This window comes from Lutra lutra, chromosome 5 (assembly GCF_902655055.1).
Source record: "Lutra lutra chromosome 5, mLutLut1.2, whole genome shotgun sequence".
NCBI classification, from domain to species: domain Eukaryota; kingdom Metazoa; phylum Chordata; class Mammalia; order Carnivora; family Mustelidae; genus Lutra; species Lutra lutra.
Window position 1 is genome coordinate 110,365,708 of NC_062282.1, and position 12,914 is coordinate 110,378,621.

General features: G+C 35.8%; 1 protein-coding gene across 2 annotated transcripts in view; it reads right to left on the bottom strand.

The window, feature by feature from the left end:
* The window catches only part of EDIL3 (EGF like repeats and discoidin domains 3), a 425,477-nt gene that overhangs the window by 173,299 nt on the left and 239,264 nt on the right, over positions 1-12,914 (bottom strand). For both annotated transcript variants that reach the window (XM_047731177.1, XM_047731176.1), the window contains one exon: positions 9,656-9,769. In XM_047731177.1, the coding sequence (XP_047587133.1) occupies positions 9,656-9,769 (114 nt within the window). The remainder of the gene's footprint in view (positions 1-9,655; positions 9,770-12,914) is intronic.

Here is a 12,914-nt window from a genome sequence, read left to right on the forward strand (position 1 = left end):
ATTTTATGTATTTCAAGGAAAGTGATCTGAAATTTATGTCAGGTGATGCTTTAAAAGACAAATATCATTGCTAAAGCATGCCAGACATTTCAAATTTCTAAAGCAGCAGATTTTTTTTATCTGCAATAAAACTAGGATTCGAGTTAATGATTTTTTTTTGTACTACATTAATTTAGGAAATTCTTTCGTTCTTTTTTTTTCCTTTCTTTTCTTTTCTTTTCTTTTCTTTTTTTTTTTTTTGCCTTCTTGCTATATTTACAAAAGTTAGTCTAGTTTGCTGTTGTAAAAATCCCTTATGGTTGCACAAAACGACAGCTCATGAGATGGATTTTTAATATGTATATGTTGTTTGCCATTAACTGGTCTTGACCCCACATTGTCAGGGCCTAAAAGGTAACTGATCATCCTAAAAATCTCATCATATGATAACAGAGCAATTGAAAGCATCCTCTAAATATTAATATTCTAAAGGACAAAGGGTATCCTGTGCATGTCATCTTTCTTATAAAATTCCCCTCTCCATCACCCTCCATTTGGTACCTGCTATAGATTCTTCTGATATCAGCTCAAATGTCATTTCCTTAAACCCCAAAACAGAACAGACACCCTGTAATGGCTCCCTTTTCTTTGCATTCATAGCACTCATCATGCTTTATAATTAGGTATATAATTCTTGTTTTTCTCTCTCACTAATCTATATATATACTCCATGAGAGTAGGAACTGAATTTATTTTAATTACCATTTTGCCGCAGCTCTGCTGGGTGGCTACTGTTGGATGTGATTTGGTGAATGAATGAATTCATTCATATATGTTCTCAAAACCTGTACACACTTATGCTAAGAAAAAAAAATCAATAAATATTTGTGGCTAGTTTACTTGATCACATGATTGAATGAATACATTTACTATATTATAATAATAAACTCTGTAATTTTCTTACTAAATTTGTATGTGTATTAATTCTCATTTTTACTTCCTGATAGATACCTCTTATTTTTAATATTCTTTACTTTGTATCAGAATTTGTTTATATTTTCTTTTGGATCTACGTCATGCCTGGACATAACAGAGTAGAAATTTAGTGTTATATGGCATAAAACTATAATCTTTGATCATCTATTTAAAGTAAAAAAATACTGGGAGGTGCCTGGGTGGCTCAGTGGGTTAAGCCTCTGCCTTCAGCTCAGGTCATGATCCCAGGTTCCTGGGATCGAGCCCCGCGTGGGGCTCTCTGCTCACCGGGGAGCCTGCTTCCTCCTCTCTCTCTGCCTGCCTCTCTGTCTACTTGTGATCTCTCTCTCTGTCGAATAAATAAATAAAATATTAAAAAAAAAAAAGTAAAAAAATACTGCAATTTGTTACCCCACCATTAGTTTCTTTTTACAATTCACTAAAATACTTGATCAAACAGCAGTGTTAGCTTACCATAATTACAAACATGAAAACATAGATAAACTGGGAAACAAACTGAGGGTTGCTGGAGGGGCAGTGGTGGAAGGATGGGGTAAGTGGGTGATGGACATTAGGGAGGGCATGTGATGTGATGAGCACTGGGTGTATAACTGGGTGTTATACACGACTAATGAATCACTGAACACTACATCAAAAATTAAAAAAAAATGAAATTAGGTGTTTGTGGTTCTGATGTATGTGATGATGTCATTTTTTAAAAACACAGCAACCCCTATTTCCTATAATGGTTTGGTTGGATCAATATTTTTTTATTAAAATTATAGTAATGCCAACGTTTTCCTAAATTATTGTACTACTAAAACATGTTATGCAAGACATTGTAGCTGGCTTCTACACAAGTTGTTCTCAAGTACATAGTTACTAAAGATAGGTTAGTTGTTTGAGTACAAAAAATTAAAATCGCACAAAATTCTAACAAAAGAAAAGATGGGATCACTGGCATTGGCTTTTCAAATAACTCAAAAATCCTTGTGTCCTTTTATTTATTTATGCAATTATTTGTTTATTTACAACATTTACTGACCTACAATTTCACTAGGTACTTTATAAATGCTATTAATTTAGATCTACCTATTTATATAAACCAAATGGTTATATTAATTCCACTGATGGATGAGAAATCTGAAGTCCAAAAAGGGCAACAAATTTATCCAGACATTAGTTACAAAGAGGAAAATCGAGTTTATGCCCCAGTTCTATCTGAATGCAAAGCCTGTGCTCTTTCCTCTTACTCTTCTGACACTCGCCAAGGCCACTCCTCAAGTACAAATGTTCTTACAGCGTACAGTGTAGCAAACAGTGCTCCTTTCATCCTGCAAGGAGCAGGCCCCATCACACTTATGCTTAGAAGTTAAGTGCAGGATCTTGCAGCTGCAGTGCTGGGAGGAAAGGCCAGGCCTGGCAGTTTACTTGCCATGTTGACTTAGGCAAATTATTTACTGAGCCTGCTCAGTTTTCTCTGGAAAATGGAGCCAGCGATAAATAGAGCCCGCTACGAAGAGTGTTAAGAGTGTTAAATAAATCAGTATTTAAAGTACTTAGGACAGTCTTGGCACACAGTAAGTTAAAAGTCTAAATTAAAATCAACATTATCATATGACAGTTGGTGATAGAGTGTTCAGTTATTTACAAAATCAATAATTAAGTGTTGAGCGTATAAAAGTAAATATCACATAATTTAGTAATCTATACAGTGTTTTAACAATTATCACTGCATAAGCTCGTACTTGTACAAATGTACTTGGCAGCATTGCTATCAAAAGGAAAGATACACCTGTACATTTATAAAGTGTCTGCTGTATGTGTTTGTATATTTATACATACTAGCTCATTTGTAACAAAGGCTTAAAGAGTTACCTTTGCTCAAAAAATGAAGATATAGAAACATTAATTTATATTTTAAAAAATATGTTTACATGTATCATCATCTCTTGTCCTTATCACTTTAAAGGTAGAATTCTTAAGGTAAGGCTATAGGATTATCTAGATTATAAAGCTTAGTTTTTTAAAAACTGGATAATTATGACTCTCAAGAAATATCTCTTAATCCTCAGTTGAAGATTTTAGTTTTAATTTTTAATAAAACTCTCTGAAACCATCCAAGTCTTAATACTTTTTTGCATAATAGTTTGGGGATGTTGCATTATAAGAGATCCCTTGGTAACTATCTTAATTTCCAGAAATAGTATCAGTGATGAAAATGAATTTGAGTGCCATTTCTGAAATTTAATCATGTCACATTTAAACACCGTGCAGGGAAATGTATATGGGTATTGTGGGCCACATAGTCCAATCAATGAAAACAATCCTAGTTATTTTTAGATTAGTAAACTAAAGTGCTATCAATTTCCATTGCGCTTACTTTAGTTTAAACATCACGTTCTGTTAAACATACACAGCAAAGCATATCTTTTCTTACGAGAATAGGTTTCTATTCCAGTATATCATCATTTTCTTTCAAGCTGTGTATGAAAATGGCTGAACGCTTGAGCTTATATCATTTAAAAACAATAAGGAAATATAAATTAGGACTTTATAATTAGGAGAATTGCTGTAATACTGTAATAAATAGTCTGAGCACGTCTATATGATTTTCACCTATCATTCAAATGTAACTTCAATTAAAATTACAAATAATCAAAGTTAAATTCCCCGTAATAGATAAATGAAAAATAAAGCTAGAAATAAATGAGATCTGCCAAAGTAAGTGATAAGCTGTGTGAACGATACTTGGAAATCTAAACTGAAATATTTAAATCAGAAGTATTATTGTCTTAGCCTACCTACAAATATAATTAGTAAATAATTACTGAAAAAAATATAGGCAGGTTTTTGCCCAGTATTAAAAACTTTTGTTATTAACATTTGAAATATTACATTTACTGAACATGTTTGATTGATGATTGTTCTGGATAATAGCAATTATTACTACATAACTGGACATCATGTTATAATCAATAGGGTTAAGTATAAATTTCTTCCTTATAAAGTAAAAAATGCATAATAGCTATATTAATTAAAGACATACATTATGAGAAAGAATTCACATAGATTTTTAAGTGGTATTTATTAAAGTACTATCTTAAACATCTTTTTTAACTGCTTGACTGAAAATTTAAAAATACATTGAGGTTTTAAATATGTAGTACCTCACTAATATTAAAAAATATTTCACTTAATTGCACTGGCAAAGATAGTCTTTTTTTTTTTTTAATTCAATTAGCCAACATATAGTACATCATTAGTTTCAGGTGTAGAGTTCAACAATTCACCAGCTGCATATAACACCCAGTGCTCATCACATCTCGTGTCCTCCTTCATGCCCATCACCCACATTAGCAAAGGTAGTCTTAATAAACTGCTTAAAATTGAAGGGCATGCAAAAATGAGGGAAAGGCAAGAGAAAGGTTAAAAATCTGAGAAAAGCAAATCTTTATGATGGTATGTAAACAGACATCAAGATCAGTGTGTCAACACCACTCAAAGAGTTATACCCCAAATTACCACTTTTATATTTTCAAGTCTTGCAGTGGTAGTTAGATCACAGCATTCATATGTGTCTACCTGATATTTGAAATGGAGAAGAAATAAATAATGATCTAAGATAAATTATCAAGACGCGTGGATGCAGAAGTGGCCTAAATGGAGGAACAGAGTCTTTGTTTACTTCTCTTATTTAAAATCTATCTGCATAACTCTATTGCAAAGCAGAGTTATGAAAGATTTTATTAAAGTCAAAAAAAATTTCAACTTGCAGTATGATTTACAGAGTACCAATTAATATACCAAATTATATTTCATTACACTGGCAAAAGCATCTTTGGCATACTACTCAAAAAATGGGAAGTCAGGTAAAAAATAACTTGATGGGGGGCGCGTGGGTGGCTCAGTGGATTAGGCCGCTGCCTTCAGCTCAGGTCATGATCTCAGTGTCCTGGGATCGAGCCCTTCCTGGGGCTCTCTGCTCAGCAGGGAGCCTGTTTCCCTCTCTCTCTCTCTCTCTCTCTCTGCCTGCCTCTCTGTCTACTTGTGATCTTTGTCAAATAAATAAATAAAATCTTTAAAAAAAAATAACTTGGTGGCAATTGAGGACACTGAGAAATCAGATACCATTTCTACACTTAACCCAGAATGCTAGGTTCATGCATTCATTCATTTAGCAAATGTCTCTTGAGCACCCACTGTTTGCTAGTTCTCTTCTGGCAACTGTGATCAGAACAGTACCTACCTCCCTTGTGGAGAATATACTCCATTGGAGGAACAGTCAATAAACAATATATAAAATAAAAATATGATATGTTAATGATTAATGCTAAGGAGAAAAGCTATAGCAGAGAAGGGGATGGGTGTTTTGGTGTGCTGAGGTAGGGAGGTAGAAAGGCTGAGGAAAGCTTCACTGGGAGGATGCCTTTAGGCAAAGACCCAAAGGACATACTGGAGTGCTCATAACATCATAATAGAGTATTATAGAAAAGGGGAGATGGGAACGGGAATGCTGTAGGGCAAGGATGTGCCAGGTGTGTGCCAGGCATGTGTCAGGAATAGCTAGGAGACCAGCGTGGCTGAAGGAGTGCACAAAAAAGGGAGAGTCCCATGAGAGGTGGTCACAGAGGTGAGTGAATAGGGCAGAGGCACAGGCAGGTCCTACTGGCCTCAGGAAACAGGGGGACTGTAAGAGTCACTTGGTTTGAGAACAGAAGTCCGTGGAAGATTCTGAACTGCTAGGTGATGTGTGTTGACTTTTGCTTTAACAGGCTCCCTCTGGCAGCAGAGTTAAGAAGCACATGTAGAAGGAAAGAAGGACCTCTCTGTAGTAGAATTGTCTCATGGGAACTTTTTATGTCTCTTGATAAACTTTTTTTGGTCACCTCCTTTACCTTAAAATTCTCTGCCCATAAGTAAAGACAAATCCCTCCCTCCTGGAGAGAGAGAGACAGAGACAGACAGAGAAAGGGAAAGAGAGAAAGAGAAAGAGAAAAAGAGAAAGAGAAAGAGAAAGAAAGGGGTGTGTGTGTGTGTGTGTGTGTGTGTGTGTCCATGTATGTGTTTCCTGGGATGGTTCCCATTTCCTCCTTTCTCTTTTCCGTATTCTTTCTAAAGTTTGTCAGCTAGCCTCTGCTCCTCTTTAGCATTTCATCTATTTCCATTTATCTCTATTTCCTTTTGTGAACTGAGAGGGGGTAGAGATACGGAGTCAGAGGAAAAAGCAGAGTGAGTCACGGTCAGTCCAGTCTTTTGGAAAAAGCAGAGTGAGTCACGGTCAGTCCAGTCTTTTGTTCATATATGTAGTACTCTCACCAAATAGACGTTTAAAATATAATTATACTTTTCAGATCACAAAGGTACTATAAGTCTTATAAATTGAAAATATACCAAAGAGTAAAGATGAAGACACAACTCAACTATAATACGATAGATTTCAAACTACTTCCTTTGTAGGAAAGTTCTTTTCATGTTTTTGTTGTTTTTTTCTTCTGTTGTGCTTAATTTTATTGAATTAAAAGACATAATAAACTGAGGATAAGAAGTATTTTCCTTTCACCTTTATTATAAATACCTCCTAGTTTATTACTTGTGTTTATAGTTTATTACTTTTATATAGATGTTTTTAGTAAATTCTATTCCTCTGTAATATCTTTTATTATTTATTATTTGGGAAGGCATTGAGAATGATTTCATTTTAAAATATACCAGAACTTAATTAACCCATTGGTAGATATAAGAAAGTAGTAGAAGGAGGGAAGTAATATGAGTGCAGACACCCAAGATTAGGGTGAAAACAGTTTGGATTTGAACACAAGGACATATGGTATCCTCTGACCTACCCAGCATTAAGTCTCCAACATTCTCCCTCTCCTCTTTCTTCTGAAATAACTGCCAAAACAAATGGGCCTCTCTGCCATAACTGTAGACTTAAGCTGACCCACGGGTAACCCTGTGGGACATGACAGAAACTTCAGAAGAAATAAATCTTACTCAGAGTGGAAGCTGGGCATATTGATTATAATCTATGAGCTGTCAATTTCCAAAATCCTAACCTTAATTAGCTTAGAGCTGGCATCACCTATAACCTGCAGGTGGTTTCTGTGTACCCTGGAGTGAGTGAGTACTCTAAGTTCTCAAGGTGTAGTACCGTAGCATCTCTCTGGTAGAATGCTCTTTCTTACTCTGGATTTCTAACAATTCTACGAAGCCACACAAAAAACCAGAACCGTATCCCCAGAAATCGAAATAGTAGGGAGATTAAAGATCCTTAAATTATTATAAACTCCTGCAAGTCAATACAGTAAAAACAAATACCCCAATTAGAACATATTTTACAGTGTATCCTAAGTGACTCTTTCTGATCTCTTTGTTAGGGCCCAGAGATGCACAGAGGAATGGGAGAATGTCAGAACATATGATGGGTTAAGGAAGTCACTACTGCTTTCATGTTCAAAGAGAAATCTGAGTTTAAATATAAAGATTATATAAATGTAAAACTAAATCAAAGAAATTTATTAAACATAATAGCAAGATACTAGACATAATCTGGTGACAATTAAAAGTTCAAGGTCTATTTCAATTTGTTGTTCCATAATCAATCAAGTTTCTTTCTTTTTGAGGGTATTTTTAGATGTGGTGACCTCACCAAAATCTCTGATGGAAGGATAGAATAGGCATTAGACACCAGTTTCAACAACTAGTTCACAGCAGATGGCTGCCTACATAGCATTTCAACCTGTAGGCAACTGACTTTCTAGTTGCTCCTTGGCCAACACAACTTCAAGACCTAGGGCTCTTGTCCCAGGGTGCCTACAATTTAGACATCACTTCCTGTTCAGGACATTCAGAGAGCTAGTGCTTGACCACCTCAGAGTGACGCTCATTGATAGGCAGGGTTCCCATGACATGTCCCCTATACACAGTTCTCCTTTTAAGATAATGGGAAGGTCTCATCTTCCTATCGCTCCTCTGGCTGGGCCTCCTATGGGTCATGTTTGTAGCCAGGCATTATTTAAGCTCTGCCAAAGTTCTAATACTGTCTGGAAAGTACTTTATTCTGGCACCCAATGTCTGTTTAGGCTGCCAGAAGATCAAATAGTCACTGACATTAGTTTTTTGGTCTTCATCTTTTTAATTAAGTGTTCATTTACAGATACCTTGGGGTGTTTTTAGTACAACTTTCAATGCTATGTAGGCAGCCATCTGCAAGTCCCATAAACCAAAGAAAAGGAGAATGCAAGAGCTGTATCTGGTAGCGCCAAGGGTCAAGTGAATCTGAGTTAAGTTAATGTACTGCATGGTCAGTTAAATGCTTTATAGGAAGGTCTTTAGGTTAGTTGACTGGGTGGCTACTAGTCTTTTTGGTTGTATCAACCACCTGCTTACTCAGGCTGTCCTTTTCTTCCATTCATCCATGACTGAACGTTCCTAGGTCAACTCACAATTAATGTCTTCTCCAATTATTTTTAAGCTTAGAAATCCACCTCCACATCCAAGATATTTCTTAGATATTCAGGATTTTATTATTTTAATGAAGTTTTTCAGCATTAGGGTAATGAGCACTCACAGATCATCATTTTGTTTATATACTCAATCCAAATCCATCCTTAAGTAATTTTCTCTGTTTTAATTTATAAACTTTGCCAAAGGGAAAGGAAGAGAAGGAAAGTGACATGTAAAGTTGTTACTCTGGCTAAAAAGAAGGGAGTGTGTGTGTGTGTGTGTGTGTGTGTGCGTGTGTGAGCACATCTGTGCTCCTGAACATGTGTAAGCGAGAGAGGAGGTGTAGTGTGTTTTTGTGTTTATCTCATTCAATTCTATCTGAAGAGATATCTTGATTTAGAGGAAAATAGACTGAACTGGAAATCACAAGTCCTGATTCTACATTCACTCTAGTCCTGCTTCTGTCACTAACTATGAGAGCTTGGGCAAACCACACAGCCTATATGCCTCAGCTTCTGCATCTGCCTTCTGAATTTGCATAATGTGATGCTCTAATAGTATAATATATGTCAAAGCAGTAGAGCTATGGAGTTTCCATAAGTGTCCAACAATTACTAAGCTACATCATTATTGTCCTCATTAGAATGTATTTGTGCCCAATTCTGGTTTCGTCCCACTGACTATAATCCTGTCTCCTGGTTTTTGTTTCTTTTGGGGAAGAAGTGTTGCTTTTTGCTTCTTTGAAAATACTTCAGACAAATTACTGTCCTAGTGTTTGATGTATCATCACAAGACCCTGCTCTCTTAGGCTTCCAAAAAGGTAGTGTGTAAATTTCTTACTAATGTACATGCCAGCTCAATACAAATCCTCCTTTTATTGGTGATAGAGGCTATCAGGTTAGAGTGCCTTGAATTTATTGTCTGAAGCAGAGGAGCCCCTCTGGTGGAAATTTAGGTCATACACATACTCAAAAGCCAAAATGGGGTTCATAAGAGAGATGCGCTTGGATCTCTACAGAAATGTTGCCCTCCTTTCAGAACACAAGGTAGTCACTCCTATATTTAGCATGCACTGAGATCTATCCTGGAGAGTATATGTAAATCAACAGCATTAACAAGAACAAATATGAAATGTGTCATTTCAATAAATTATGAACTCTAGAAGCAAATTATATTGATTTTGACCCAGATTCCAGAATTAGTGGAGGATATGTAAACAACAACAAAAACATATACATATGTGAATACTTACTGTATTGACAATTTCTTCCCATGAATTCACCTGGGCACTCACAGGAATAGTTAGCAACAAGGTCTGTACAGATGCCACCATTTTTGCAAGGTTCAGCTTCACATTCATTTATGTCTGAGGAAAATAGAACAGAAAGAATGAGAATTCTTGGTGAAAAAAATGATTAATTATTGGAAGGTGTTAGGCCTTTCAAATAAAACAAAATCTATGTAATGCAATAACTTTTGTGTGTTTGTGAGTGCATAAGTGCGTGTAGTGCTTAAAATCAACAACTGATTAATAATCAAGTTCAAATGGAATCAAGAATCCGAATGAAATACCAACAGAAGCAAACCATTCTCCAATCCTGAAAATAAATATGAATAGTGTGGGGGAAATATTCAGTGTATCTTTAGAATTAAATCAAGCAAATTAACCCTGATAGAGAGATGAATTGGTATCACTTACAAGATCTAGAAACCTCCCCCGCAGCAACAACTGGCAATTAACACTGTCTCATTTCATCTTAATTCATTAAAATTCTAACTGACAGAGATGTTTTAGTTTCTAAATAGTTCGCCTTTGATGAATGCGATGAGAAGCAAATTAGAGTTAATAGCTAAAGCTCGTTACATTAAGCAAAGTATAATAAATGTAAATGATGATCACTTCCTAATCTCATTCAAGGGTTTCTAAAATTGGGATGACTAAAGGGACTTACCGTTGATATACCATTATTACACCTCATGCAAAATCATATGAAATATAAAACATTCAGAAAATTGTACTAATTTCCATGCTAATTTTGGACAACAGATACAATGAATATGATTATAAGTGAAAAAAGAAATAATGACTAATTCAGTCAAATACCCATCACTGATAGACATCATTCCCTCTTAGCACAGCACCATGCTGGGTAGTGGGGGAGCCAGTAAAGAAGATGGGTAATAAGCAACTGCTCCCCATCTCTTTCTCCTCCTATCATCTACTTCTATTGAAGGCTCTCTCTGCTCTTATTCCCATAGTGCCTTACAGACCTGAATAGTGTTACCTAGCAATTGTCTATTTATGTGCCTTTCACCTTCTTACCTAGTTAACCTGTGAGCCCTACAAATGCAGCCTCTGTCCTGCACTATTCTTTGCATCTCCATGAATGCCACACACTATCTGGGAGACCACTGGTACCAAAATATGTTTCCTGATAAAATTTTTAGCAGAAGATTAGAAATAGTGGTGCAGGCAATCTAAACAAATAGTTTCGAACGTATAATGGGCCTTCTGCTACACTAGAAAATATCAAAACAGTAGTCTGAAGTCTACTTAAAGCATTATCATCATTAAATTACCCCTTCAAGACCAAATAAGAATAAAACAGTGCTAAAAGTTCTATTTTGCCCTTTCTTTTAAATTTCTTCTTCGAAACAGTGTCTCCTCTTGGTATCAGAGTTGGTCACCCTCTCATTTTAGGTTTGGTGTAAAGTTTGGTCTACATTTCCTTAGGCAGATGATGACTTTCTTTGAAAAAGGCATCCTTTTTGGTTTCTGGTTGACTGTCACAGTTTGAAAGTAGAGATAATTCATGACTATGTTCAGGAAGAATTAACTAATTTGAGTATTTTATGACATCAAATAATAGGATAAAATCAGAATCTGATAATCTCTAAAAATAGTTGTGTGCTATAAAATATAACAAACTCCCAAATATTTGAAGCTAAAAGTCTCCAGAAGGAAGGAGGGAGGGAGGGAAGGAAAGAAGGAAAGAAGAAAGAAGAGAGCCATTTATTCATTATCTAATGAAATACTTAGCTTGCTTTATTTATTTATTTATTTATTTGACAGAGATCACAAGTAGGCAGAGAGGCAGGTGGGGGGGCAAAGCAGGCTCCCCGCTGAGCAGAGAGCCCAATGCAGGGCTCCATCCCAGGACCCTGGGATCATGACTGGAGCCGAAGCAGAGGCTTTAACCCACTGAGCCACCCGAGCGCCCCAGCTCTTTTTATTCTTAATCAAAATTTCACTTAGTCTTGCTTTACACTAGATTAACATGCAAAATATTTTCATTATGTTTTGAAAGTAGCACAAAAGTCACTGTGCTGTTTATTTTACAGTCAGCTGAATGTAAGGCAATGGGAATAACTGGTTACTTGGGAACATGCCTACTATGTCTTTCTCTGCATCATATCGACTACAATCTTTTTTTTTAGATGAGAATATGTCAATGGCTAATAAGAAGTTAAATGTTCATGTTAGAGAATGCATTGCCTTATTTTGTAAAGTTAAACATAACAAGTTATTCTTTCATATACTTACAAGGAAGAAACTGAGTACTGATGTCTGAGGACCACCCAGGGAAATACAATTTGATCTTGAAGAAAAGCTTTAATTAAGATTAGCGACAGAATGGAGATGGTAGTGTATTTCCAAACAGGAAACTGGAATGAATTACAACTTTGAAAAGAAACATTCGTGGTATGACGATTTGTTCAGGGACACAAGTAGCCAGTCTGTCTGGAGCACAGAGTGGGAAGGAGAGTTCTGAGACCCCAAATCAGAGGATGGAGATAGGAACCAGCTTATGATGGACCATTAATGCCAGTGGAGGGACCTGTCCTTTATTTTTTGGCACTAAAGAGTTGGAGCCAGATGCGAGGGTACCTTCTGTACCTTTATACTTTAGATAGACATAGTAAAGCCAATATTTGGGATAGAATTAAGAAATGAATGAAGGAAAGCAGAACAGAGAAACCCACACAGGTTCGATACTAATAGTATCAAATATATACTTCAATTCTCAGATAAGAGGTTCTAAGTGATTTTTTATTTTAATACTGAGCCATGTATTATGAGGAAAACCAAACCCAGCTCTTGCTACTTTAAAACATTAATAGAAGGAAGCTTTTATAGTCAATGATGTGAGAACTATCCAGAGTCATTTTATAGGTCTGAAAGGATATGCAGGCACTACTGTTCTTTGCTTCCTTATTTCTTCCAAGTATTTACACAATAAATATTGCTTAATACAGGTGAATGTGAATCTAATGGAGACAAATCAACCTTTGAACTTTCTAGCCATTTGATCATGAGGCAAGATCTACCATCATCTAAAAAGGAAATTATAATTAAGTAGATCAGATTCTAAAATAAACAAGTTTCACCTTTATCCAGAGGTTAACACAAGGTTGAATGAACTGGAATTGCATTTGCTGAAGAGAAAATGCTTTATATCCATGCTCAATTTCGAATAAAGAATGACCTTTTACTGCTTGTGCATTTTTTG